This window comes from Onychostoma macrolepis, chromosome 16 (assembly GCF_012432095.1).
Source record: "Onychostoma macrolepis isolate SWU-2019 chromosome 16, ASM1243209v1, whole genome shotgun sequence".
NCBI lineage: Eukaryota > Metazoa > Chordata > Actinopteri > Cypriniformes > Cyprinidae > Onychostoma > Onychostoma macrolepis.
Genome location: NC_081170.1, coordinates 13,601,640 through 13,629,609, shown reverse-complemented (window position 1 = coordinate 13,629,609; position 27,970 = coordinate 13,601,640). Strand labels below are relative to the sequence as shown.

At 36.0% G+C, this 27,970-nt stretch overlaps 3 protein-coding genes across 14 annotated transcripts in view; all 3 read right to left on the bottom strand.

The window, feature by feature from the left end:
* Positions 1 to 6,813, bottom strand: part of mroh1 (maestro heat-like repeat family member 1) — a 75,936-nt gene extending 69,123 nt beyond the window's left edge. For both annotated transcript variants that reach the window (XM_058746485.1, XM_058746488.1), the window contains exons 1-4: positions 6,676 to 6,813; positions 6,529 to 6,582; positions 2,424 to 2,908; positions 2,250 to 2,297 (exon numbers count right to left, since the gene is read on the bottom strand). The gene's annotated coding sequence lies outside the window, so the exon portion shown is untranslated. The remainder of the gene's footprint in view (positions 1 to 2,249; positions 2,298 to 2,423; positions 2,909 to 6,528; positions 6,583 to 6,675) is intronic.
* A 4,189-nt stretch (positions 6,814 to 11,002) lies between these two features.
* Positions 11,003 to 14,191, bottom strand: zgc:194210 (uncharacterized protein LOC794982 homolog). Of its 8 annotated transcripts, none has more exons than XM_058747149.1 (14): positions 14,112 to 14,191; positions 13,797 to 13,858; positions 13,654 to 13,686; positions 13,496 to 13,549; positions 13,318 to 13,377; positions 13,172 to 13,207; positions 13,013 to 13,057; positions 12,893 to 12,931; positions 12,755 to 12,796; positions 12,554 to 12,598; positions 12,266 to 12,328; positions 12,071 to 12,121; positions 11,239 to 11,579; positions 11,003 to 11,162 (listed from the first exon to the last, which is right to left on the bottom strand). In XM_058747149.1, the coding sequence occupies exons 1-14, from the start codon at positions 14,156 to 14,158 to the stop codon at positions 11,151 to 11,153; spliced, it is 930 nt and encodes a 309-aa protein (XP_058603132.1). In that variant the 5' UTR covers positions 14,159 to 14,191; the 3' UTR covers positions 11,003 to 11,150. The 8 variants fall into 8 exon arrangements, with proteins under 8 accessions (XP_058603132.1, XP_058603134.1, XP_058603133.1 ...); XM_058747151.1 differs by having other exon boundaries at positions 12,554 to 12,595; XM_058747150.1 differs by having other exon boundaries at positions 13,654 to 13,683; positions 14,112 to 14,159.
* Positions 14,192 to 16,100: 1,909 nt separating this feature from the next.
* csnk2a1 (casein kinase 2, alpha 1 polypeptide) lies at positions 16,101 to 24,987 on the bottom strand. Of its 4 annotated transcripts, XM_058747148.1 has the most exons (16): positions 23,299 to 23,427; positions 22,090 to 22,179; positions 21,914 to 21,992; positions 21,341 to 21,469; positions 21,019 to 21,130; positions 20,808 to 20,909; positions 20,575 to 20,625; positions 20,421 to 20,480; positions 20,123 to 20,206; positions 19,690 to 19,800; positions 19,478 to 19,579; positions 19,187 to 19,287; positions 18,850 to 18,998; positions 17,753 to 17,842; positions 17,445 to 17,477; positions 17,169 to 17,308 (listed from the first exon to the last, which is right to left on the bottom strand). In XM_058747148.1, the coding sequence occupies exons 4-15, from the start codon at positions 21,439 to 21,441 to the stop codon at positions 17,452 to 17,454; spliced, it is 1,089 nt and encodes a 362-aa protein (XP_058603131.1). In that variant the 5' UTR covers positions 21,442 to 21,469; positions 21,914 to 21,992; positions 22,090 to 22,179; positions 23,299 to 23,427; the 3' UTR covers positions 17,169 to 17,308; positions 17,445 to 17,451. The 4 variants fall into 4 exon arrangements, with proteins under 4 accessions (XP_058603130.1, XP_058603128.1, XP_058603129.1 ...); XM_058747147.1 differs by lacking the exons at positions 17,445 to 17,477; positions 23,299 to 23,427 and adding an exon at positions 24,966 to 24,987 and having other exon boundaries at positions 16,101 to 17,308; XM_058747145.1 differs by lacking the exon at positions 17,445 to 17,477 and having other exon boundaries at positions 16,101 to 17,308; positions 23,299 to 23,420.
* Between the last annotated feature and the right edge of the window lie 2,983 nt (positions 24,988 to 27,970).

Here is a 27,970-nt window from a genome sequence, read left to right as displayed (position 1 = left end):
ACAAAAAAAAAACATCTTGTTGCAACATTTTTACAAAAATCAAGATTGAATATATTTGGTCAAAATCCCATGTTATAAAAGATGAAGTGCTATGCAGTCTATTTAAGACAATATTGGCTGATTAGATGGCAATGCTGACCTAAAATGCTAAAATGCCACATCTCAGACCTTAAATAATTAAAATATTACCCTTTTTAGACATAGTTTGTTAAAACTATTGCTCAATTGGTTATCAGTCTTACTTTTCCAATACAAATAAGACCAGTCTACCTTTTCATAACTGAATATAAAAAGTTATGGCCAGTCTGCAACTGCCGGACCCAGTTCTTTATTTAACCTTGTAAGACCCCACCCCCCTCATGAAAACACTTTCTCATTGGATCCAAGCAAATCTCATAGGTGATCTATTCTGATCTCAAAAAAGTGAGTTATCAGCTAAAGGGTTGTATCTATGTACATTTTTACACTTTTATTTTTATTTATTTTTAATCAATAACCCAAGTACTTAACCGTCAAGCTACTGCACCTGCTCTATTTATTATTATTTATTACACGCAGGAAACTGAAGCAACCAGCGATTGATTCTTTCAAAGGCCTACAACTGAAATTGACCATGCAGACTTAAATCTATAAACTCAGGCCTTTATCTATTAGGTTTTAATTAAATTTCTAATTCAATCTATTGACCATTTACAGTAAAATTTCAGTTTTAATCATACTGGCTGTGTAATACCATTTGAATAAACAGGAAATGCTGTGAAGCCTATAATGCATCTGTCAATTTGAATAGACACACACTAAAATTGACAAAACTGATCAACCAATCAACAGTCCTCTTACCAATTTCTATCAAATCTTACAAACCCTAAACTTTTAATTTTAATTGCTATTTAAAAACGAGTGATTTTAAGGCATTGAAATGGAATCAGCAACAAAAGAGAACTCATTTCCCTATATGTGAGCGCCATCTGAGAGACTGTTTCTGAGCGCTGTCAGAGAGGCGTGTGCACATGGAGACGATGCTCATAGAGTATTGAACAGTTATTTTTTCCGCTTTATAGGCCTTGAACAGTTAAATACACACTTGTATGTGTCAAAATGCCCATCTTTGCAAGTGAAAGCAAACAGCTGTGAAAGAAAACACGTGTAACAGGAAGCTCTTAAAGTGACAGCAGTCATTCATGTTAATCAAGCAACAAATGAGAGAAAATCTCTCACTGCTCTTGACTAAATCACTTTTATAACTATGATAAGAAGAAATATATATTTAATTTACACAGTGAAGAATCTGCAGTATATTTATTCATTTGATTACTTTATACAATGTATGTAGCATTTCTTATTTATTTCTACTGTAGTTTTTTTGTCCTATTGCTTGTAATTAGTTTCTTATTCTTATTTAAATCCCTGACCACTTGTCTTCAGTGAGCTTGAGGGGTTTTTTTTTTTAGGCTACTATTCGTTTTTTTTTTGTGATATTGGCATGAACTATGAAATTTTTATGGTATCATAAAAACCTTATTTAAAGCAAAAATAACTATATCGTGATAGGCTATATATTGTTACCATGAAATAAAATGATCGCTCACCCCTACTGTATACTGAAAATTATTCCTACATAGAGTACAAAACATTGTTATCTAAATCCAAGCAAGTAAACAGGTAATCTAAAATGTTTTAAAAATGTGATTCTCTATCCTAAAACCAACAGCATTGTTCTCATCTCGTCTCCTCTCAGTAAACTCTTAGTAAATTCTCCCACACTCAGTGGATCCCTCTGTTCAGCTCAGCCATATTTCGCTCAATATAGAGTCTGTGAACTGTAACCAGTCTAGTGCTCTCAGATCATTTAACTCACTCCTTCCCTCTCCATCTGCTTCTGTTATCCAACATCAACAGCGCTTCATCATCCCCTGTGGCTGGAGACGGCACTGTAGAGACTAGTTGCCATGGCAACAGAACTGGTCCACTAATACCACTTTCTGCATGGAAATGGGTCCAATATTCATACAGTTTAACTAAGGTTAAGAGATCGAGAGCTGAATGGCAGAAAAAATGGAGACACAAGGCTTCAAAATCATGTTTGAGAGAGTTAAATTAAGTTGTAAATGGTATCTGGCATGGCACTTTTAGCATCAATAACAAAAGTCAGATTTTTAGCTAATGCATGAAACCATAAAATTGAAAGCTTTAATGCAACGTGAGCTGCTTTGGATAAAAGTGTCCGAATAAAAGTACTGCACACTGACCTGTATGGTGGATGTCGTCGGATATTATTGTCAAAGAGAGAGTCAGACCTAAAATTAAAGACATCAGAAGGGTATTAGAAACTTTCCACATATGATGAACTCCACCAAAAATGTTATAAACAACTATGACCTTAAAAATGATCTGAATGATTTCATATGAAGTTCAATACAAACCTTCTCCAAGTGGAATAATACACGCCCTAAATATCCTAACCAGCAGCACCTGCACACTGAAGAGGAAAAGGGTATGAATATCCTCAGGTCATTCCTTTGGTAATGGGCTTGGATTCGGAGTGTTTTGTATGGTCCAAAAATGAAAAGCCAGGATCCTGTGACAATTCTCAATATGTGTCAATCAAAATACTTTGTCTTTTTGGTATTTGAGTTATTGGATTTCATACAGATTTGAAGTGCATAAAGATGTCCTTTTCTTCCATTCTGCTGTCTTTTTTGTATCAGATCTGTTTTGTTTTCTGTCAGAGTGTTTATGTGTCAGTCCATATCTCAGGCTTCTGGTAAAGCTTTCACAGATCCAGCAGGGAGTCTTGTGAATACCACAGGACAGGAAGCAGTAAAGCAACGATGGAATGACAGGTGTCCAAAGAGCCTGGCTGGCCCGTTCCAGCTCTCTCGAAGTCTCGTCCCTGCAACACACACACCTGTGGGAGAGAGAAAACTCCTTTTCTGTGACTTGAGTTTCTGCCAGCTCCCTCTGTGTCAACATTTCTACAGTCAGAAAACACGATCCTGTCCACTTATACCTGCTTTTAGCTAATTGTTTCCTGCTGGAGAGGCTAATATTGAGCTGCTATTGTTGAAATAGGCCTGCTAATTTGCCCTCTCCTAATGCTGGGTTACACAGAAAACAGTAGAGCATGACTAATGCGGCAAGATTTCGTCAGGCTTTCTTTTTTTTTTTAAAGAGCTCTCAAGTAATACCAATATAACTGTTTCCATATTTGAGAAATATACGCACATATACAAAATATATATACTGGCCAAAGTTGAACAATTATAAAGCAACACAAAAAAAATCTGAATGTCACTGCATTAGATCCAAAAGCAAAACAAGAAGAAATTTTTTAATTTCTTTATGAAATTTACTGTAATAATTTATTATATTATTTTAAAAAAATATCCACACTGAACAAAGTTTTATCAAAATAACTATGAGCTGCCTTTTATCCTTTTCAGATGCATATTACAAGAAAACTTGGTAATAAGCGAGAAAACTTTATCCATTACGTCAAGAATACAAGAACTGAACTGTAATCTTGGATTCGAGTGACTTTCTCTCAGGTTTTAGTGTGCACCTAAGTTTTGACTTCTGACCCCTGATATCACAGTGAGGAAGAGGACGAGGACAGTGATGGCGAAGGTCAGTGAGGACAGAGGGAGTTGGCCTTTGCAGCTGCTTCTCTCTCCTCATTTGACTGGCCTTGGGAGAATAAGTTCTTCTTGGTTTTACAGCACTCCTAATCCATACACACACTTTTATGCCCAAACATGTGTTCTCAAGACCCCGGCTTTGATGCATCCTAAGGCCCCTCTCTCCTTCTATACCTCCCTTCCTCTGAATCCCTCTTTCTCTCTCCATCCCATCCAAATCCTCGAGTAAGAATGTGAGTTAACAAGTTTTGATTGTAAAAGAAGCCTTGAGATCCTAAGGGCCAATCTGTCAGCTCCCTGTGGCTCACCACAGAGCCATTGGCTTCATAGCAGACCCTGAAAAAAGCAAAGGAAGAAAGTGAGAGAGAGAGAACGACAGAGAGACAGAAAGAGAAAGGTGGTATAGCCCAGTCCCAGTAGCTCAAAATCAAGGCTTGGTGTACTTTGTCCCGTTCAATTGGGCCTAGAGTTTAATACTGGAAAAATCTTCCTTTGCTGTCAATCAAACCCTTTAATAAAAACAAAGTATAACATTGCGGTCTTGCTCACTCTCTCTCTGCCCCTGGGAGAGTGGAAATGCGAGGGGTGCCTGCGGAACTGTGAAAATCCCTCCTTTTATTGCCATCAGCCTGCAATGGAAAATTGGGTTTGCGGAGGGGCCCATCTGTTGGACATTAAGCAGCCACCTGGAGCTTTAGCCAATCATGAAATTAAACATGAGTATTAAAGAAAAATGAAAAATCTCCACTCCCAGACATGTGGGTCGCCCAGTCTTCACCGCATTTAATCAAATTTCCGACAAGAAGCAAAGGCTTAGTTCACAAGGTTGTCACCCACTACCCCACCAGTAAAACCACTCCTGTTTTTCCAGGTTTTAAAGAATAAATAAAAGCTGGTATATATGAATATTAGCCTAAACTGGTTTTTGAAGTACACTAAACAAAACTAATTTTCTTATTGAGTGATTTTGTTCCAATAGGATTACCTAAACATTCTTAACAAGAACATTTACTTGAAAAGCCAAACGAATATATATATTTTTTTAATCCACTTGAATATTTTAGATGCATGCTTAAAACAATAATAATACAAAAAAATAGCTTCTCTTAAATTCCTTTTGAATTACATCATATTTTTTTCTGAATCAGTATTTTATGTAATTTAGGTTCTCAGAATAATTTATCCTTCTTATAAGATTTTTATGTATTTTTGGGCTGAAAACAAGACAAAAAGAAATTATTAATAGGATAATTTTTTGCATAGAACAGTTCCGAGTTAATTGTAGATGCAGAATCAGCAGCATAGAGGCTGTTTTTATGGGCTGGTTTCAAAGACATAAAATTTTGTCCTTGGCTAAGGTGCATTCTCAGAGCAAAAACACCATTAATAACATTTAAGTACGTAACTAAGCGTACACTTTTCAAAAACCAGACAACTTTTTCCCGAACCGTATATCAAAATGATGCACTAAAATAAACATAAAAGCAAAGCTATGAACCTGATTCTTGACAGTCTTCTTTTTTAAATTATGTAGTATATTTTGTTGAATAACAGCTACTTTGACTTCAGAGAGTTGGAATTTTGCACAGAAAAATTAATTGGGTGTTTCTTCTACTTTTAGCCATGTGAACCTGTCTAGAAAAATTATTTTATACTCACACTAGATTATTACATTTTTTTTTATTTTAACGAATTACAAAATAGCAAAATTATAAATATATATAAAGGTATGGAAAAACATTTCAATGACAATTATAATATGACGTTCACTAAAGAAAGAAAACTAAATAAAAGTTAGTTGTTAATTGTAATTCAAATCAACACCTGGGACATAAAAGTGTCTATATAGTTGAAAAAACACCCAATTCCAATAAAGCACAAAGGAACTGAACTTAACAGTAGAGCAAAAAGTCAGCAAATATTCCTGAAGCTCCGAGCCCAGATGTTGGGTTTGAAAATGAACCAGACATAAAGATACTGATCAGATCCTTCAATGAGCTACATTCAAGTTTTGAATAAGGATTCTGGGAGTTATTTCTTGACATTCCCCCAACCCACAAGACCCCTATACCCCCTTCACACACTCATTTCATCCATCATTTAATATCTGGAAATTGCTGATTTTACTCCGACAGGCTCTGAATAACATGCTTTTGTGTGAAGGCTCTCTGCGAGGTGCTGGAATCAGACGAAATTAGTCTCTCTCCTCTTCCTTCTCCTCTTTCTCCCTCTGCATCTCCTTCCCATTCCTTGTTCCGCCTGGAAAAGCCATTGCAGAATAAAACCCCACTTCCTCCCGCAGAGGCTGCAGCCAGACATGGAGCGGTCACACATGTTCCCCCTCACTCCACATAGACGGAAACAGCTCTCCATGGTGAAAATACACGCATATTTGCACACACGCCTGATCTGGTGTGTGGTTCGGCGTTGGGTCTGAGGACAAATTGCATTGGGGGCCGCAGGGGGTTTCTGGACCCATAGCCGGAAGATTTCAGGGGTTTGAAAAGAACCAGACTCACTGGCAGATGGTCAGCTATCCAGCAGTCATCATGGGACAGCAACTCAAACGAGGCTTCAGTCATTATTACAAACTCATGATTTGGTTTTGTCTGTAACAAAGCAAAGATGTAATCGAGACTCTATTGGACGACCAATAAACCCATCAGCTTTGTCAGCATTTAGGTCTTGCTCATAGCATTTCATGTTTCAGCAGAGTCTCATTATTCTTGTTGGTCTTTCAAAATCCGGGCAGAGAAAAATTCTTTTTGATGTAGTATCTATAGTATATTTATCCGTCCAAAGTGGTCACTTCATGGTCTCGTAAACAGAGCCAACTGGCTGATCTAGGTATGTATAAATTTGGAACATTAAACATTCGACATGCAGTTACCAGTTTTCCAATGAAACGCTGAATCAAACAGACTCCTGGGTCGTCCAGTAAAACCTAAGGAAATACACATTCCGTATTTACATTAAATATAATATCAGCGTGGCACAACTGAATAGCCAAAAGGAAATATTGAGTAGAGCAACTTACATGTTAGACACAACATTCCCACAGTTACTTTGTCTATTTTCAACGAAAATATATCCAAATCTGGAACCACATCAGAAAAATCCGTTGCCTTTTTCTTCAACCAACACTTGTCTGTGGCGTGTCTGAATGAATCAGTGTTTGAACGAATCGTTTGAGTGAATGATTCAACTCACTCATAATACAAAAAAAAAAGAAAAGTCACTTGTTCGCCATCTACTGGTGTAGCGATGTATGAAGATGTTCAAACAACCTACCAGAACACTGGTACAGATGTGTTGGTCACTAAATAAGGCGAATTAGCAAAATGTATCTGTTTTGATTTTTTATGGCTATTTAGGCGTCGTGTTAATCACGGAGGGTAAAAAGCTTTGAGTTCTGTGAATATGTGCAAAGCTAAATTTAAGTACAAGACATATTTTCTTTGTCTGTCTGTCTGTTTTAAATTGAGAAGCCAACTGAAAAAAGACTGCGGTGTAGAGATAAAGAGAATGATTTAAAAAAAATAAAAAAATTTAAACTGTAGACAACCACAACCAACAGGGAACTTATTTGAGTGATTTCGGTTAAATGGAAAAACGGTGAGTTGTGTCTCCGAGGGATTTAAATAGGTTCCCACAATTTTCCAATTTTGTGTATCAAGCTGGAATATGATACACAAACTCAGATTGACTTATTTATTTTATGTGAAGCTTAAATATATTCAACATCAAACCACACAGACAGAATTCAGGTCAGTGTATCCAGCATGGCCTGAGACCAGCTGGATGTGCTGGTGCTCGGTGAAGCACTTGGTTTTACAGGGCTCAAGTCCCAGGACAGAACCTCCATAAATGAGGAATCTGAAGAATGTGGAGCACCGTGGTTGGTGTTCTTGGACAAGGTTGACAACTTTGACCCATAAAAAAAACCCCAAGTCTTTTTTAAAGGCTATTTTGGTCTATAAAGATTGATTACTTGTGAATCATCTGTACTGTATAGCTTTACATATAAAATACCCGTGCAGTGCACATATACACACAAGACACTGGAGCTGCACTGTGTTGTCCCAAAGGCTTCATCCAAGTGATAGATCTTTCTGGAGATGTTAAATATCTCTAGATTTAATGCACACAAGATGCGTAACGGGTCAACATCTTTTTCATGAGAAGTATCATAGTATTGGAAGGTAGAATCTGAGACTGTGAATGTTGAAATAATTATCTTAATGTCAAAAAGTGACAGATTTACATCACTGTACAATCTGCTGATGTCCATTGTTTGTGTTATGTTGACAGGCTTTGATGTGTCAGATCAGTTGCCCCTTGTCACCTTCCACATGTGGGAACTATTGCTGTAAAGCTGAACGAGATGAAAACATACAGTATGACTCCTAAATCTGGGTGATTGCCATGTACTAGATCTGTTCAATGTTGTTACAAGGTCTGTAATAATTTTAAAAGATGCTTTAAAGTGTTCAATACGAGTTAAACTCAGCTGACAGCATTTGTGGCATAATCTGGTATAAATACTCCAAAAACTATTTTGACTTGTTCCTCTTTCTCATTAAAAGAGAAGAAGAAACCAAATCGAGGTTGCAGTCAGGCACCTGCAATGAAAGTGAAAGGGCCAATTTCTGGAAGATTTAAAAGCATACTCTCTTAAAGGGTTACTCCACCCCAAAATGAAAATTTTGCCATTGATCACTTACCTCATGTCGTTCCAAACCCGTAAAAAAGCTTTGTTTGTCTTCGGAACACAAATTAAGATATTTTTGATGCATTCTGACAGCTCTCTGACCCTTCCATAGACAGCAATGTAATTAACACTGTTTACTAAAAGGTTCTTTGGGGGACCAAAAATTGTTCTTCTATGGCATCACTTAGAAAACCCTTTTTTTGGAACCTTTATGTTTAAAAGTCTAAATGTGAAGCTTATTAATTTTAGAAAAAACATGCTATGAATTTTAATTAGTTTAAAATAATAAATAAAAATAATTCAAGAATATTTACTACATTTTTCTGTTAAAACTTGTGTATTATTTGAGCTGTGAATTTGTTCTTCAGTCGTTTTAGATTTTTGCACGAAAAATTGGTGCAGTCAATTCAATAAATTTCACAATTAATTACAATTGTAAAGGCAGTAAATTTCACACACAATTACCAAAACACAACAAGTAAAACATTGGATTAAACATGAAATTTTGAAAAACTGAAATAGTATTTTCTTGTAAAACCTACTTCAATAATCTTTGTTCTATTTACTGCTTCGAAAAAGCATTTTTTACAATATAAGTATTGACATGGCATTGAAGCACTAAATTGTAAGCATTTTTTGCATAAAAATGTTTAACACTCATAAACTTAATGTTTATATCTTGCGGCTGCACTACTGAAACGAGAATGAGTGAGTATTTTTATGGTTACAGATTGGCCCCTTTCACTTACAGTTGCGTTACTTGTAACCCTGAATGTGGTGGTTTTGTTTTTTTGTTTGTTTTATTTTTTCCCCAAAAAAATGAAAGGAAGGACAAATTGAATCAGCATTGTACCACATAGTACAGTCAACTGAGCTTAACTAGATTTTTTTTTTTCAAATAAAAGGAGGGACAAGTTGAATCAACACAAAGTGCAGGCGATTGAGCTTAACTTGATTTAGACCACTTTAATGCTTTTCATAACAGCCTGGTAGGAAGTTTTGTTTCATATGATCTATGTCTTTCATTCAACAGGATTAGTTGTAATTTGATGGTCTTTTTGCAGACGAATGTGTCTTCAATAACCTCCAATATTTCCGTGTGGAGATCGATAGGCCTGCTGGACCAGCCACGCAGCTGTGAGTGGAGTTGTTTTTTCACAATTGCTTTGAGTGAGAATCTCTTGTAAATCTCCTTAGACATGCTGACATCTCTGTCACGATTACGAGTAAGAAAAAGACTCTCCGAGGTCTGGTAGAGTTGATGAAGCCTGCCATAGTCAAGAGACTGCGTGATTTATGACCCTGAGAGGACGCCATCGAGCCAACGGTACCTGCAACCCCTTTATACAGTCAGTTATACACTGATTGTTAAAACCCACCAAAATCAACACCGTAGGACAAATAAACACCCACGGGAATGAGATCTATATGATAAATGGAGAAGAGAGCGGGATCTGTCTGATAAACGGATAGGAAAGGTGGATCTGGCCGATGTATTAGACACACTCATCACCATCGCGTCTATAGAGCTGCGAGCTGTCTTGTCATAGCTGATAAATACCCTCTATTTGTCTGTCTAAAGCTACATGCTGAGAGATTTAATCATTTAGCTGTGTTAAATCAATGATAGACTCGCAGCAAGCCATTCTGTGCGAGCTGGGACTAAATTTAGCAGAAAAAGCACCGTTGCTAACCTCTGACCTGAAAAAAGCCATTTAAATCTTTTAAAATACTGTCAGTGGGACACAAATCAGTTCAGTGGAATGAATGGAACATTAGTGCCATTAACTGCATATGGAGGACGTTTAAGGGTATTTAAACAAGGTGTACTATGTAGTAAATATTGGTATTTAGGGAGAACAATGGTAAAGTGGGACACTTTTGGAAGTGTAGATTTTCCTTGCACTTTCTAAATGCCATATTATCTGACATTACACTTTAATGCAAATTTTCGGATATATACAAATTATACAAAATTCTAATTACTGGGGGGAAACAAAAAGAAATAAATGGACAGACATGACTAATTATTATTATTAAATTATTATTATTACATAAAATTATTAAAATAATTATTTAAAATGTTATAATTATTAATTACTATTATTAATGATATTACTATTAATAATAATATTAATTAGCATTTGGACATTTCTTAAAAAAAAAAAAACACTCCAGTCTATGCTAATAATAATAATAATAATTTAGTAGTAGTGTTTGTTTGATACAATTTATTTTTATTTATTTTGCAAAATGTGTCTTATGTTAAGGAGGCTGTTTTATAATAATTTATATATATTTTCAATAATGTTCACATCTTAAAAGATCATAAAACATAAAACCGATTAATAATGGTTTATTTATGCAAGTCCAACAAACAAACCAAGAAATAAGTATTAGTTCAAATAGACATTAAAATCACACTGTCAAAATTAAAAAAAAAAAAGAAAAGTAGACATTCTGCGAAATTTAAATCTACAAAGGAACCGCCACATGATATTCTAGCCTCTCTCTGCTGTTGTCTCTGTCCAAAAGTTCACTGTTCACTCTTTCTGGACTTTCTAAATCCAGCTGTGCTCTTGGGTTGTTGGATGCTCGTATTCTCTTAGTGGGACATATTTTCCTCAGCTGGTTCTGATAGCTCATTTTGTCCTTTTGAATCTTCTGGCCCATATTAGGGGCATGCAGACTGTTGTTCTCTTCCATGGGATGTTCAACAGATGTTTCAATGCATCCTGGGATCTGATCGGCCAGTTCCCTGTTGTCATCCAGTAAGTCCTGGTTATCAGCATAGTTCAGTTTCACTTTGATTCCTGCATAATATTTAAAGTCTCATTAGCAGTGTTTGTCTGATTATTTATCGGTGAAATGGTTTTATAGTGGACTAACCTGAGATATTCCTGGACCACCACGTTCTTCACTGTCAGCATATAGGTCTGGTCTGTCCAGGGTGTCCACAAACTCTGGGCTGTCTAAATTCATTGCTCTTTTGCGGCTCTCCTGCTGGTGTTTATCAGTATCATGTGGTTTACCAGTCTGGTCTTTGAGGTTCATTCTACCGGCAAAACTCTGAATTATGGGATCCATCTCTTTCATAAAGTCCAGATTTTGTCTGCCTGTGTCTGTGACCACAGAGTTGTGTTTTTCTAACAACATCTGGGTCCTTGGAGGTCGGTATCTCCCGTTTTCCTTAGGTCTGTCCATTTCCTGACTACTAATGTCCTCCATCACTGCACAGAATTGTAAGATGATATTTTCAATAAAAAAATAAAAAATAAAATATATCCAATGTATTTAGTGAGCCAAAACATGACTTATTTACAGATTTGAGTTTTATAGCTTTTAGTCTTGTGTCTGTTAGCTTTTAGACCATAAAAAGTTGACAAAATTCACTTTTATCAGACACAACTACTGTTGAAAGGTTTCTTTCAATGTTTTTTTAAAGACGTATCTTTAAAAGTCTGCATTTAGTTGATTAAATATTATTTCAATTTAAAATAACTCTTTTTAATTTTAATATATTTTAAAATGTAATTTATTCTTGGCAAAGCTGAATTTTCAACAGCCATTATGCCGGTCTTTCTAACATGCTGATTTGGTGCATAATAAATATTTCTCATTATTATCAATGTGAAACACAGATTCTTTGATGAATAGAAAATTAAAAAGATCAGCATTTATTTACCATAGAAATCTTTTGCAACATTATAAGTTTACTTACTCTTATTTTGGGTCAATTCCATGCATCCTTGCTGAATAAAAGTATTAATTTCTTTAAAGTAAACAAAATAAAACATAAAATAACATAAATTGACCCCAAACTTAGTGTATGTAATTTATTTAAATACTTAAACATTTGTTTAACATTGACAATCTCTAGCAGATTTGATCACATATACAGTATAAAACTACATACCTGTTGCTTCATCAATATGTTTGTTTGAGCCCTCAGTCACGTCTGTGTCCATACTCATACTCTCTATATAAACACACAATATCACATCAGCAGATATGTTAACAAACAGTAGCAGGGTGAGAACAGATGGAACTATTATGAGTTCCCATAATGCTCCTGTAATGCTTTGTGGGTGTCTGTTGACCAGAGTATGTCAGTGACAAAGCATACAAGATAAAAGAAAAAAATAATAATTTCAATGGGAACAAACATTTTATTTCAACAGTCACATTAGATCCAGCAGCATACCTGTGAGTGCTGGTCTCAGCCGTAACCTCTTGTCGCTGTCACCTTCTGAAGCAAACAGTATATTGAATTAGTTACATGCCTCTAGACAAAACGTGATTATATTTTACAGGCTGGAATGTTTCTGTCAAATAACTTACAAATGCCAAAAATCATCTAACAGCATGCATGCAGAATTATAATGAATATAATACAGGTCTCTACCTCTGCTGTCTTCAGTGGATGTTCTTTCAGCTAATCTGCTGTCTGTTTAAAAAGGAAATTAAGAAATAATAAATATCTAAACAACACGTACTATAAGTTTTAGCTTTATTTTTTCATGTGTTTTACTTGATTGATCACCTGAGTTGCTACTCTCAGTTGATCTCTCTTCAGCAACATCTAAGGAAAGACAAATTAGAGAGATCATGTGTTTTTAAAAATCAGTAGACAAAATCATATTCAATAATATTGTTAATTTACCTGCAATATCTACCAGATTTGGTTTGGGTGTTGTATTGGAAAAGTCTAAATTAATTAAAACACCTTTTTAGACACGTGAGTTTTTAAAGCATTATATCTAAAGTGCAAGCACATACGTTTTGATAAAAAAATAAAATAAGAAGAAATAATAAAACATACCAGCAGAGTTGACAACAATTTCAGAGGCTTTACATTCTGTATAATAGAGAGAAAAGTCACGTTAAATAATGTCTCGTTTAGGACTGTCAGGAATTTCTTAAATCATAATAATATACCAGTTTTTCCAACACTGTCTAATCACTGACCTGCAGTCGGATCTGTCAGATGTACAGGATCCAGAATCTTCTCTGTTGCTAAATCCATTTCTAAGGAAAAAGGGCTCCTGAGGTCAGAAACCAACAACCAATCGCACAATTGCTCTTCCCTTCACTTCCATGCAACAGACTCAAGAAAGATCATACTCTGAAGAAACAATTCACAGACCTGAGAGCGGTGTTGGATCAGTGTGGTCAAGAGGCAGATTCATTTCAAATGCATCTGAGGAGAGAATGTACAAAATCAGAATAAATAATGATTGTAACATGAAATGTAAAATTATTCCTTTAGCAGTAAAAAAAAAAAAAAAAAAAAGACATCCTCACCCTTCAAAAAACGTAACAAATCTTCATTTCCTTCTAACATATAGAGTAAATTGTCATTATAAATTATTTAGAATTATATTTATAAAATTATAAAATAAATATATAATTGTCTAAAACCTAAACACAAATAAAAAGAAGTTTACCTCTCATAGCTGCTGAATTAACAGCATTTATAAAGACTAGAACAGTCAGGCAGATGTTGATCCTGAGCCAGGAGGGAGAACGAAAAGGAAAATTACAACATTTTCCAAATGTTGATGTAAACGAAACAAACACACATTTAATATTGTCAAGCTGTCTCTCTCATTGTGCAATATCATTAATTTTACACCAGCACTCATAAAACAGTCCTACATATCTGAAAACTAGTAACACGGATCTTGTATTTTATTGTGGAAAATCCTGACTAAACATATCACAACAAAATAAATGGAAAAGAGAGTAGTTTGGTAACTTACAGCTTCATGTTGAGTGCTGATGTCCTTCTGAAGTGCTCGTGTGTCATTTGTGGCTTTATACGAGTGCAGGTCGCTGATCTGGACAATAGGGTCATAGATGACCCCTTACAGGGACACTGGAGATGAGGCCTGAGAAACCAGCAAAGACCTGTTTTACTCTGAATGGCAGGTGTGTTTTATAATAAGAAGGGGATGCATGGCTGAATTCACCCCATGGCATTTCCTTCCCTTCACAGAGATCCACTGAAGGATTTTGTTTGTGCCATTGTGAAGAAATAGGAAACCATTAGATTAAAGGCTTCCATCCATTAATTTAACTTATATACTTCTCAAAAGTAACACTTGAGGAAAAGATCTTTATAAAAAAATAAAAATAAATTTAAAAAAGCATCACATCAGAATTGATTTCTACAATGAGGATAGCAACGTTTAGGATGAATACAGGTAAAGTGAGACACTTTTTGATAATTTGTCATTGGTGTTAAAATGGTATTGTTTAAATGATATACCCTCCACACAATATGATTTAATATACTGATAATAAAGGAAGGAGTATTAAAAATTACAATTAGAAATGCTTCTTCAAACACAAATAGATCAAAAATCACAATTTTCTCAGGAGTTACCAGCTAATTGGGACACCTTTAATGTAGAGACACTTACTTCTAATTAGAACAAAATTTAAATTCAAAACCTAATGTTTTGTGGATATTTTTAGTAATATAAGAATGATGATTAAGTTTCAGTGTCCTACTTTACCTCTATTTAGCAACGCTTAAAAAAAAAAAAAAATATTCTGTAAGCACTTCTGTAACAATCCCCATTTGTTGAAATTACATTAAAAATAGCTTTAAAAAATTACAATTTTAAAATGTAAAAAAACAAAAACAATTCTCTTATACGTCCACTAGATGGCAGAAGAGGCTCAAGAAAGGAGGTGTTGGACCATGCCACAAACGTGCAGAACCCTTTGCTCCAAATAAACACTCCACAAAGCCAGGAAAAACAGGACAAATTAAAGACATTTCTAGCGCTATTACACACACTGGCTTTTTAATGCATGTGTCCATTTGATTTTTATTTCGTTTTATTTATGGTCAATTTACTTTATTTTTAGATTGTTGTGAAATCGCACAAAATAAGGTTTTAAACTATTCACACCGTCGCATTTTTGATAAAAAGTTTGCAAACATTTTAAATAGGAAATTAACAGTAAACGAAACAATTAGTTTGACGATTTGGTGAAGCACTACCTTGCTTACAAGAAAGAAAAAAAACGCTTTTCAGAATATTTGTATTTTTATGTGTGACAGTACTGGCTAATAACAGCAGTTACTGTTATTCTGTTTTGTGAGAAATTGTTTGAATCTGTAATAAATTACTAAACTCGAGAACTGCGAAACTTTAAACGAAAAAATAAACCTAGTTTTCAACGACAGCCAACAATTGGTTTCCTTTTTTTTTTTTTTTATTGAATTCCATATAAATGTGAGTGAGGTAGCCTCTGTTTTTCCCACCTGACTTCAAACATACCATTCACTGTATTAGAGAGGCTGCATTAAACGTACAGCTGAATAAAGCAAGTGACATGGTCTTTTTACTTAAACAATATATTTTCTCTTTTAAATGATTTATAAAACAAAAAAAAATCCTCTGCAAAAGTATCTATTGCAAACTTTAAATGAATGAATTTACAATACAGTAAGATATTTAGATTTGAACTCGTCACACTGAACACAGGCAGAGGACAAACATGAGTTCAGCCTCCACTACAGAGCTAGTCTTCAACATCTGATTATTTCACTACTGGACAAGACCAAAAGTAAGAACAATTTAAGAAACACTTAAACAATTAAGGTACTAAAGATTCAGTTTGTCTAGACAAAAAGCTTTGGGAGTGACACAAACCATCCACATTATATTCTTGTTTGTTCTTCACTCAGCCCAACCAAAGGCAAACCACAGTAAAACACAACATGCAATGCTAAATTGATATTTCACCTGTTTAATTGATTTAATCGTGGGGTAGAAAGAAATGTGTGTATTTCACTGAACAGTCGCCTCTCAAAAGAAAATTACAAAAATTCTTCATAGTATCAAACAAATGTCTGAAACTTCTTAAAAACAAAACAAACAAAAAAAGACAATTCCACTCATGCGTACACACTCACACAAACACACACAGAGAACTGAAGGTAACACAAAAATTGGCATATTATTGATTGTGTTACTCAGTAATTGGTACAAGTCCTTGAACAGCAACTAGTGAGGGTTTAACAAGATCCAGGACCAAATCCAATCAACCTGCAATATACACAAACCCAGCACAGCTGAAACAAGAGCTTCCATTATTGGTAAAAGAATGCTGTTACACAATGATCCAACACAAATCAGAAATGTTACAGTAGTTTTGATTGGATCTGGCCTTCAGTCCAAATGCAGAGCTGAAACATGACTCAAATCGGTGTTGTCTTGTCCCCATAATATTCTTCAAAACCAAGGAGAAAAAATAAAAATATCACTCCTTATCTGCATTTATACTCGGAGAGGTTCAATATATGACAAGGTTTTGTGAACTTTGTGACCAAGACTCGTTGTAAAAACAGGGACTAAAATACCAGGTACAACAAAACTTTTAAAAAAGTCTCCCAAAATACAATTAAAAATAAGTCAGTGAGTGAAATGGTTTGAGCACGAGAACGCTAGAGGGACATATAAAATTAATTTTATTATCCTTCTTCAGGTGGACATTTAAGTGTGTTTCTAAACAGTCACGGCGAGTGAAAGTTCACAACCGTTTGCTTTTCTAACTCACAGACAGGTGCAAAAACATCATGGGTTTCTTTTTGAGTTCACAAACCCCTAAACAACTGAGGAGAAAAACAAAATAAAACTGTAACTTAACATTAGTTCTGTGTTATTTGCAACATCATAAAAATAACCACAAATGAAATCATTGCCCCCCCCACCCCCTCACCACTGATTCACAATTCCAAGCAGGCCCACAGAAGAGAGAGAGAGACGGATAGAGGGATGTGAGAAAGAGAGGGGGGATGTTGGGGCAGGTGGTGTTCAGGGCTGGGCTCCAGCGGCAGTGGGCACTTGTGTGGCCATTGTGTTTGGGACAGGGATGACGGGCGAGCCGGCGCTGATGTTGGCGATGTTGGGCTGTGTGCTCGGAGTCATAGAGGCGATGCCTGCAGTGTGAAAGCCACCGACACATTTAACCTAGTGTACGTTGAAACCTGAGTATTTCTCTTAATAACATTCTTGGCAAATGCTTTTTAACCATAAGATTCAAGTTTCACCCAACGAACATTGTCATTTACTCACCCTCATATCACTTCAAAACGGTAAGACGTTCTTCTGTGGAACATAAAATATGATATTTTGAAAAAATGCTTGTTTTTGTCCATATAATGAAAACCAGTGGGGTCCAATATTGTTCTGGACTCCACTGACCTGCACTGTATGGAGGGGGAAAAGCGGCTACATCCTTCAAAATATCATCTTTTGCACTCTGCAGAATAAATCACTCAGGTTTGCAGTGACACAAGAGTGAGTGCATGACAGAATGTTCATTTTTAGGCGATATATCCCAAACAGAGGTGAAGTGCTGAGGAGAAAGGTAAACAGTTTACCTGCCATCAAGCTAGAAGAGCTGACAGGTGTGGAACTAGCAGCCATTCCTGCAGCTGGCGCTCCTCTGCCCTGGTCTTTAACTATAGGATCTATATAGAAAAACATGAAATGCATTCTCAAACTGAAGGTCCATCAATTACATCTGAAGCCAGTTATACAGTTACATTGAAATGTACTAACCCAGGGCTCAACAATAAGCATAGCCTTGTCCTAGTGTGATCATTTCTAGTGTTTTTGCCTATTGCATTTTATAGTCATTAAATCTTTTAATGCTGTTGAGCATTTACTTGTGAAAGTTTCATTGAAACGGTGTTAAAGTAAGACAAAAGTAACATTACCTAGCTGGCTGACAGATAAAATTGTTAAACTTGTTATTATGACATCAAACACATTGAGATAAACAAATCAATAGCGTAACTGCAATACATCAATGCTAACAGATTAGGTTTTGAATGTATAACTGTGAGAATTCAATTATAGCTTTGTCAATTGGGCTAGGGTTACCATTTATTCCGGATCAAATGTGACCCTGGACCACAAAACCAGTCATAAGGGTAATTTTTTTAAATTGAGGTTTATACATCTGAAAGCTGAATACATAAGCTTTCCATTGATGTTTGGTTTGTTAGGATAGGACAATAATTGAAGATGGAGATACGACTATTTGAAAATCTGGACTCAAGAGAGCGGAGAAAAAAAAAAAAAAAAAACAACAACATCAAGATACAGAGAAAATTGCTTTTAAAGTTGTCCAAATGAAGTTCTTAGCCATGTATATTACTAATCAAAAAATATGTTTTTATATACTTACGGAAGGAAATTTACAAAATATCTTCATGGAACATGATCTTTTCTTAATATCCTAATGATTTATGGCATAAAAGAAAAATCTATAATTTTGACCCATACAAATTATTGTTGGCTATTGCTACAAATTTACCCATGCTACTTAAGACTGGTTTTGTGGTCCAGGGTCACAAATAACTTAAATGCATCAAGTGATCGGAGACCTTGCAGGGTCATTATTCACTATATCCTCAATGTGTAATTAATTAGAGACTGGAGACGCATTCACAGGTTTTCAGGAGGAACTCACAGAAGTAAGGGTGGTCCATGGCCTCGCGGGCCGTCAGTCGGGCCTGGTGGTCATAACGTAGCAGCTTGTCCAGAAAATCCAGAGCCTCAGTGCTGACCAGGTGCTGATTCTCACTGTGCACAAACCGTTCCCATCTCTTCCGGGAGTGTCTGGGTGAACAAGTGAAAGATGTTAAAAATGGTACAAACTATCAGACTACTACAGACTATACACACACACACACACGGAACTATGAAGTTAATTATTTAAAGAAAATAAATAAAATAAAAAAATACTTCTTTTAGACAACTTGATAAATAGTCTGTCTATGCTGATCAACAGTTTATTAAAGTCATACCTGCCCAAAATGTCATTAAAGCGTGGGTCCAGCTCAATGTTATATTTGTCAATGTAATCATACAGGTCCTCTGTACCCAGAACTTTTGCAATTCGAACCAACTAGAAAGAAAAATAATCACATCAAAAACTAAATTCAACAGACAAATACCCAGCATAATAAAAGCACCCAGCAAATATTTCTTTCTACACAGCAAATTTATGAATTCATCAGTTGAATGACTGAACTTCCCTGCTATTTGTTTTTAATAAACAAGTCTGTTCATGCTAAATTCAAAAATAATTATTTGACCTGGTCATAGTTGTCATGTCCATGGAAAAATGGTTCCTTCCTGAAGATCATACTGGCCAGCATGCATCCAAGACTCCACATATCCAGACTGTAGTCATACATCTAGATACAGACCAAAACATTTTTTAGAACTCAAATTTAAGAATAATTTTTTTTTTTTTAATTAAAATTACGTTCTAGAAAATTCACATCCTGAATTTTAGGACACTAACCTGATAGTCCACAAGCAGTTCAGGACCTTTAAAATATCGGGAAGCCACACGTACATTGTACTCCTGGTTTGGGTGGTAAAACTCAGCCAAGCCCCAATCAATCAAACGAAGCTTTAAAAAGTAAAATGGACATTCAACAAATCAAAATTAAAAGGTCAATGAGGTAATTTTATTCAGCAAGGATTTACCTTTTAACTTTATAAATAAATAAAAAAACACTGAAAATATTAAGCACCATGACTGTTTTTAACATTGATAAGATAAGAAAAAAAATATATTTTTACTTGAGCATCAAATACACATATTAGAATCATTTCTGAAGGACCGTGTGACACTAAAGAATGGAGTAATGGCTGCAGAACATTCAGCTTTGCCAACACAGAAATAAACAAAAAATGCTCAATGTTCAGTAAAATCTTAACTTGGCCAATACCTTTCTGTGCTCATGGTCAATCATGACATTGTGTGGCTTTACGTCTCTGTGCATTATTCCCATACTGTGGCAGTAGTCGAGAGCCTGGTGATAGAAGAGCGGAGATACGAATTAGATACAACATCAATTTGAGCAAAGCACTTGGGTACGGTTGAAACTTTCTAAACTAAGGGCAAAACTAAAACCATTTTGCCACCGCAAAACAAGCCAGACAGACAGGATGGTTTTGTTCCATGATATCGCTCAATAAAGACCAACTTTTAATAATTTTTATTTATATTTTTAGTGATCATCTTACCTTAAGAATTTCATACATGTAGAAGCGGATGTCATAGTCTGATAAAGTTTGATACAGTTGCTGTGAAGAAAAAGATAGTTTACTACAACATCAAATTAAACAAATTCTCTATGGAGGGGTATCCAAAAAAACAAACAACAACAACATCTCTAACCTTGAAGTCTGTGTTGTTAACATGCTCAAAAACCAGCGCTGGTGTTCGGGACTGTACATTGAAAATAAAGCAGAATGGGTTTTAAACATGATAGCACACAAACAAACTCACACATATATACTTTGTTCCAGGTTCCAAGAAAATAAACAATTAATAATAAAAAAAGATTTTTTAAAAAACCTTGTCTTTAAGTTAGAAAGACAATGGAATGCCCAATATTTTCATAAACATACCACAGGATCCTTTATGATGTCTAAAAGCGTTATAATGTTGGGGCCTCCTCTCAAGTTCTCCAGAATTTTTATTTCTCGTTTAATTTTCTTCTTTTTCACTGGCTAAAAACAGAAAAAAGCAAAAAAAAAACAAAAAAAAAACATAAGCATACACTGACATATCTCCAATCAAATCTTCTATACAAGTGTGAAAGCAAACATCCAAATATACCTTGAGTATTTTGACGACTACTTTCTCATTGTTAGTGATGTTTATGGCTTCAAATACTTCACTGTATTTTCCCCGGCCAAGCTTTCGCACTAACTGATAGTCATCCTGATTTCTGCAGAACACAAACAATGCGAGTTCAACACACTGAACGTGTCAAATATACCATGCATGCCAGAATAAGTAATAAGCAGCACATTTGATCCAAGCCCCTGAAAGAGAACAACAAAAACTATCCACAGGGAAAATGCTGCATAATTATAGGTCAAATTGGCTATTTATAGCGCATGTAATTTAAAGGTGCTAAAAATTCGAGAGAACGCACCCCCAGTCCACCACATGAGATTCATAGTCCCAGTACTCTCTGGGTCGCTGTGTGTTTACATCAGGGTAAACTCGAGAGCGACTTGGGACAGGGCCAGACATATTCTACACAAGGTATTCCCTGAAACACCTGGAAAGACAACAAAATATAATACTGAAAGGTTGCAGGACGACCAAAAAGATGTTTTACAAATCTAACAATGTTGAATAAAAAGTAAATAAAAATTATGAATTGTATGATCTAGACTGGGGTTTTCAAAATGGAGTAAGAAAGTGAATTTAAAGTTTATTTAAAAAAAATAATAAATGAAGAATGCTAAAAGTAAGTAAATAAATACATCTAAAAGTACAGTACTATAATGAATTGTTAAAAGAAATTATGTAATATTAATTAATTAATATTGACATTATATTTTTACAGTTTAAATTAAGTTTCTATAAAAAGGAACCATATAAAATGCCTTTGAAATTTTAGAATGATAACATTTGCGGGTCAGTAGCATCTAAAATATTGAAATCCCCAGGTCTACGTTAATTTCATAAAGCTCATAAATATACTTCTACAGGTTATTACCTTGGAGGGTTCCTCCAAGCAGCAAATGAAAGGTGGAGCTGATGAAGGCAGATGTGATGACTTTATGGTGGCGCATAGGCTACAAAATAAATACGCCTGTTAAGACATCTGATAATCAAGTAAACCACTTTAATTTGAAATGTAATATTTCCAGAAGCACCACACAAACAACACACCTGATTGTAATTTGAATGAAAGAGGACATCCAGGAGCTTATTCAGGAGACACAGCAATCCTATAAGTCATTCCTCATGGCCCTCCAGATGCTGGAAAACACAAGGATGTTGTAAACTTTACAGACACAGCTGTGCAACATCTGCCTGGGTATCAAAGTACTGATTTATGGACCAACGTCCATTAATAACCAACCAGATTACTGTACTGCCATAGTCATTAGACTAACAAATTGCTGTTCGTGACAAGCCGTGTGATCTTACTGAATGAATTACTAATTATTAGAACTACATGAATTAGCTTAATAAAAGCAGGGGTGGGAGAGAAACACAGCACAAACACACGGAACACAAAAAATGCCTAACTAGGGATGATATTTAAGCATTACATAACCTCCATTACAACGAAGAACACTAGTACATTTTCCCTTAAATCAATATCTTGTTTTGAGCCACAGGCCTTATGACACAGCCAGAGAAACCGGTCAAGCTCAATGGACAGCTTTTCTACATTCCCAACTTCATCTACATATAATCCACATTATTAATTCCAAACAAGTCATATAAACAATAAAATTACAGGATTTCTAAGAATCTTATTATCAGCTTCCAAAACAGCTGTTAGTTAGCCAGCTAACCGCTAACTAGCATAGCGTTTGCCACGCCTAAGTCATTTCTAAAACATTTCCCGACGCATTTAGCTAATTTATCCTCTAAATTGTTTATTACAATTTAAAACACATTATACAAGCATAAACTAGTCACTATGTGAACTCGGGGCTAAATATCTCAATGTTTTATCGCAGAAACGCTGCTAGCCGAACGTGGCGCGACACGCCACATCAAAGCTAACGCCGCTAGCTACTTTCGCACAAAAGATTAAACAAATTTGTACGAGAAAATAAAAAACAACCCATATTGATAAGAATTATAAAACATACACGAAGTTGATATTTGTGTTTAATCGGACCTTGAATCAAATAGTCCGTTTATGTCTGTTTTTATAAAGAATACGCGACGGGTTTTAGTGGTTAGCAAATAGCACTGGCACGCTCTAACTGTGTCGCCAGCAAATAACACGATATGTATTCACATAGGCATGTATTAGTAGCGTAGTGCCTTACGTGTGTGTCCTTATCTGAAGGAAATATTAAAAAGTCAAGTCATGTAGGAATACAAGTATCAGTAGGTCGTAAATGCACACTGCATTACCTCTCGGCGTCTCCTGGTAGACAATATGGCGGATGCTGCACCGGAGAAAGGCTGCGTTTCAATACCTAACGAGCTGCTCGAAAAAACCGGTCGGAACACGCATGTGATGTCTAACGATGCTTACTACGTAGGCGGCTCACTAGGATTTCAGACACGGCCAGAAAGAGAGACCGCGCAGACACACAGACAGACCGGTTTCCATAATATGTTGCATATACATCGTGTGTGTGAATGTACATGAATGTCTTGAACTGAATGTCTGTACAGACAGATAGAAAAGACACTGTTTTGTTGTTGTTATTTTATTAGTTAATTTATTTCTTTATGTATTATTGTTAATTAATTATTTATTTACTTAATTGGGCTATTTTTGCATTGGCTACATAGGCATAATATTTCCCAAAAAGTATTCCTGCTTTTATTTTCCCCTGCTTGTTTGTTTCAGCGTCAGATCTGTGCAGATCTTCCAAATTTAGAAGTTTTCTCATTTTACTGTTTAGTTTTCTGCAGATTTGAATACATTTATCTCAATAGATGTTACTACTAGTACTAGCAATGTTCCCTCTAATTGTTTTTCTTGCTGAGCAAACCTTTTCTCTATTGGGCGGACATTTCGGCCACCTGAGCAAAAACATTCTTACCATACATGTACAGCGCGCACACAAAAAAGTGTGTAACTTTTAACTTTAATATGCTATTTATATTTGATTTGACCCTTGATGTAACTAAATGATGTACATTTTAGGTTACCTGAGAAAACATTTTTACAATACAATACACTGCCGTTCAAAAGTTTAAGATAAGTACATTTTTTAAAGAAGTTTCTTAGGCTCATCAAGGCTGCATCTATTTGATAAAAAATACTGAATATTATTTCACAAAATAATATTGTGAAATATTATTGCAATTTAAAATAAAAAGTCACTACTATTCAAAAGTTTGGGGTCAGTAAATTTTTCTTTCTTTATTATTATAATTTTTTTTTTATTAATACTTTTATTTAGCAAGGATGTGTTAAATGGATAAAAAGTGATAGTAAAGACTTATATTGCTAGAAAATATTTATATTTTTTATTAATGCTGTTCTTTTTAACTTTTTATTAGCCTAATCAGAAAAATCAAAGAAAAAAAGGTTCCACAAATATTAAGCAGCACAACAGTTTCAACACTGATAATAAATCAGAATATTAGAATGATTTCTGAAGGATCATGTGACACTGAAGACTGGGGTAATGATGCTGAAAATTCAGTTTTGCTTCACAGGAATACACTATATTTTAAAATATATTAAAAAAGAAAACCAATATTAGAAATTGCAATAGCCTAAGAGTTCACAATATTAGCCTAATGTTTTTTTTTCTTCTGTATTTTGATCAAATGAATACAGCCTTGATGAGCATAAGTGACTCCATTAAAAAAACAAGGCCAATTATTTATTAGGTTATAGGCCTAACATAATATAATATCAAAACAATGAAGCATTTAAACTGATAGAAGAGAATAGAAAACAAACTGAAGCATTTAAACTGAGATCTGTAAGTTAAATATTTAAAATAAATAAATTAAAAAAAACGTGAACATGTGAGTTCTTATATAGCGATCTAAACATCCCTATTAAGTACAGTTTGCACCTGTGTGTGACTGTAAAGGTCTCGGAGTTTTGTTACCGCTATTTCCAGCACTTAATCAAGCCACTCTTCTTCAATTCATGAGGACGTGTTATTTCACATGCCATTGCGTTGGCTCTCGATTTGAGCTATTTCGTCCACAACCATTGAAGTAGGCTATTTGGTTTCTACAGCGACTCATTTGGCGCACATCATTCTCTTTCTATGAAACCTATAAACCGAATTCACCGGTTCTAACTCTATAGCGGCACCAGCTCTATAGCGGTTTACCCGAGCATTGCAATTCTTTCGTTTTTACTAGAATACAATCAAATGGCTTTCATAACTCATTTTTGCGTGTGCGCGGCTTAGAGAGAACATTGGTTACTTCCAGTACCTGATCGTTTCAATTAAGCCTGTACTCAGTTGTATGATTGTATTCCTTCCATACACAAAGAGAGAGAGAGAGAGAGAGAGAGCACATCATCCCACACTGGACCTCTGCCATCTCTACGACCATGTCCACCTCCGTAAAGACAGTGTTCGTGTGTTTGCCAAAACTCTTAAAGACGTGGCCCTGGGCCGAACCCCTAGCAGCTCCCCAAAGAACGCTAGAGCAGCCACTACTCTTCAGCCAGCGAGACACTTTCCCCCAACAGCACCACAAAACATCACCTCTCCAGGATCTGCTGAGCAGTACTCTACAAACTCTACCCACACACTAAGCCACTATGCACCCACCCCACCACCCTGAACCTGTACCTCGACCTAGACCTGTATTTTGACCTCAGCCTGGACCTGGACCTGCACTTCGATCTCAACCTCCACAGCCTGCTCTCTACTACCATCAGCCTACACCGCAGCAGCTGAGACCCCAGCAGCAGCAACACCCTGCACCACAGGACCCTCTCTCCTGGGACCAATATCAGCACAACCACAAAAGACCCAGAGCAGCTCCAGCGAGGAACAACAGCATCTCAACAGAGCAGCAGCCTGGTCCACATCCACAACTCCACCGCCCCGAACAGCAGGAGCAGAGGAGTTATGCCGCAGCCCTAAAAGGGCCAAACCACACCAACCTAGTAGAGATTAAGGACCTGCTCAGACTTGTATGCCCGTGAGGCAGTTGGTCCAAAATCAACCTGATCTCACAGAATTCCGTGTAATGTTCACGGACTTAATTAACCTACGAATCTGTGGTGGCATCACGGAATCGCCGAAAATTCCGTGCTGGGCTCACAGAAGGCATCAGCCGTGGTCCATGCACGGATTCACTGGTTCAACACCAGCGCTGCATCGGACCACGTAAAAAGAGTGACTCCGATGCAGTTATACTTTCACTGGAGTACCTGACCCCACCCCTACCCTAAACCTACCCAGTTCTGAACAATAATAATGACGATTATGAAGGTAAAATGACGTCAAAAAGATTTGCATGCGCAGGGTAAGATTTGTGAAAGTGTACATAAGATAGCAAGCGTAAATTAATTTTGCATTCTCAAGAAGAGAGTTGTAAAAATTTGCAGCCTTTTACTGTTATTTGTAAGTGTATATCAAGTATTGTGAAACTGAAACTTCATGCTAAGGCAAAATAAATATGATCTGTATTCTTCTGACTTTCATTTTTCCGCGCTTACACTTTTGGCGCTGTTGTTTCGCCCAAATATAGCCAAAAGTATTGCAAGCCTGTGCCCAGTGTTTTGCAATTGAAAACAACCGTATAAAGAACTGCAAAACGGATTGACTGCGTAAAACCAATATGTGTGTGTAGAAAAAAAATCGTTGCAACTGTCTAAATGACTTCTTGCGCGCATAGAGCAAAATGTTCGCCAAATAACCCGCTGTGTACGTCTGCGTCTTTGCGCTTGCAGTTTTGGCACGATTCTCTATGAAGGTAAAATGACGTCAAAAAGATTTGCATGCGCAGGGTAAGATTTGTGAAAGTGTACATAAGATAGCAAGCGTAAATTAATTTTGCATTCGCAAGAAGAGAGTTGTAAAAGTGCAAATTGCATTTCAAGCGTAAGAAAAAAAGATTTGCAGCCTTTTACTGTTATTTGTAAGTGTATATCAAGTATTGTGAAACTGAAACTTCATGCTAAGGCAAAATAAATATGATCTGTATTCTTCTGACTTTCATTTTTCCGCGCTTACACTTTTGGCACTGTTGTTTCGCCCAAATACAGCCAAAGTATTGCAAGCTTGCTATCTTATGTACACTTTCACAAATCTTACCCTGCGCATGCAAATCTTTTTGACGTCATTTTACCTTCATATTAGACATCCATCAATTAGTGATGAAAAAAATTGCCGCGCTGGTGGAAACAACACGAGACTGTGCCGTGACTGTGAAGAGCGGCTCGACGGTGTTTAGAGTCCCGCAGCAGCAGAGCGCGCGCCGTCAGCGCAGCTGAAGAGTTCTGCTTCAAATACACGCAATACGCTGAAGCTTGCTGCAAAGCCCCAGCAAACGTAATTACCATGAATGTGTCAGGGGGAAATAGTAAGGAGATATTTGAATTATTTACTAATAAACTAGTGTTTTCTGTGTCAGTGTCGCAAAGATGAAGATCCTGACTCGCCATCTCTTCATTAGACGCGCATTTAGAGAGAAGTGCATCTTCACTTATTAATGAAAGTTTGTGTTATCGATTTGATTTATTTCGTTAAGTGGTAATTTAAAGCTTTCTATAGATATATTTATCATGTCTGTGAGGCATGTATTCGCTGACTTTCGGTTCATTTTTGTGAAGCGCTGCTGTTCAAGATGAGACGGCGCATCGTTTTATTTATTTTATAAAAAGTTTTTTTAATATTGTGAGTGCACACAAATAAAAGTAGACCCTTTACAATTCCGAATGATGTATTATTCTTATGAGCAAAAATTACGGCGTAAGTTGTTTTCATTGAAAAAAATGCAATTGATTGCGCTGGCGCCTCCATGTCCTGCGCTTTAACTTCCACTCTCCGCACAAACTACTGGATGCAGCGCACATTTATATAGGTTTAACGTTTAAACATTGTTATATGCTTGAACTGTTTTAGTATATCTATAGATTGTATTT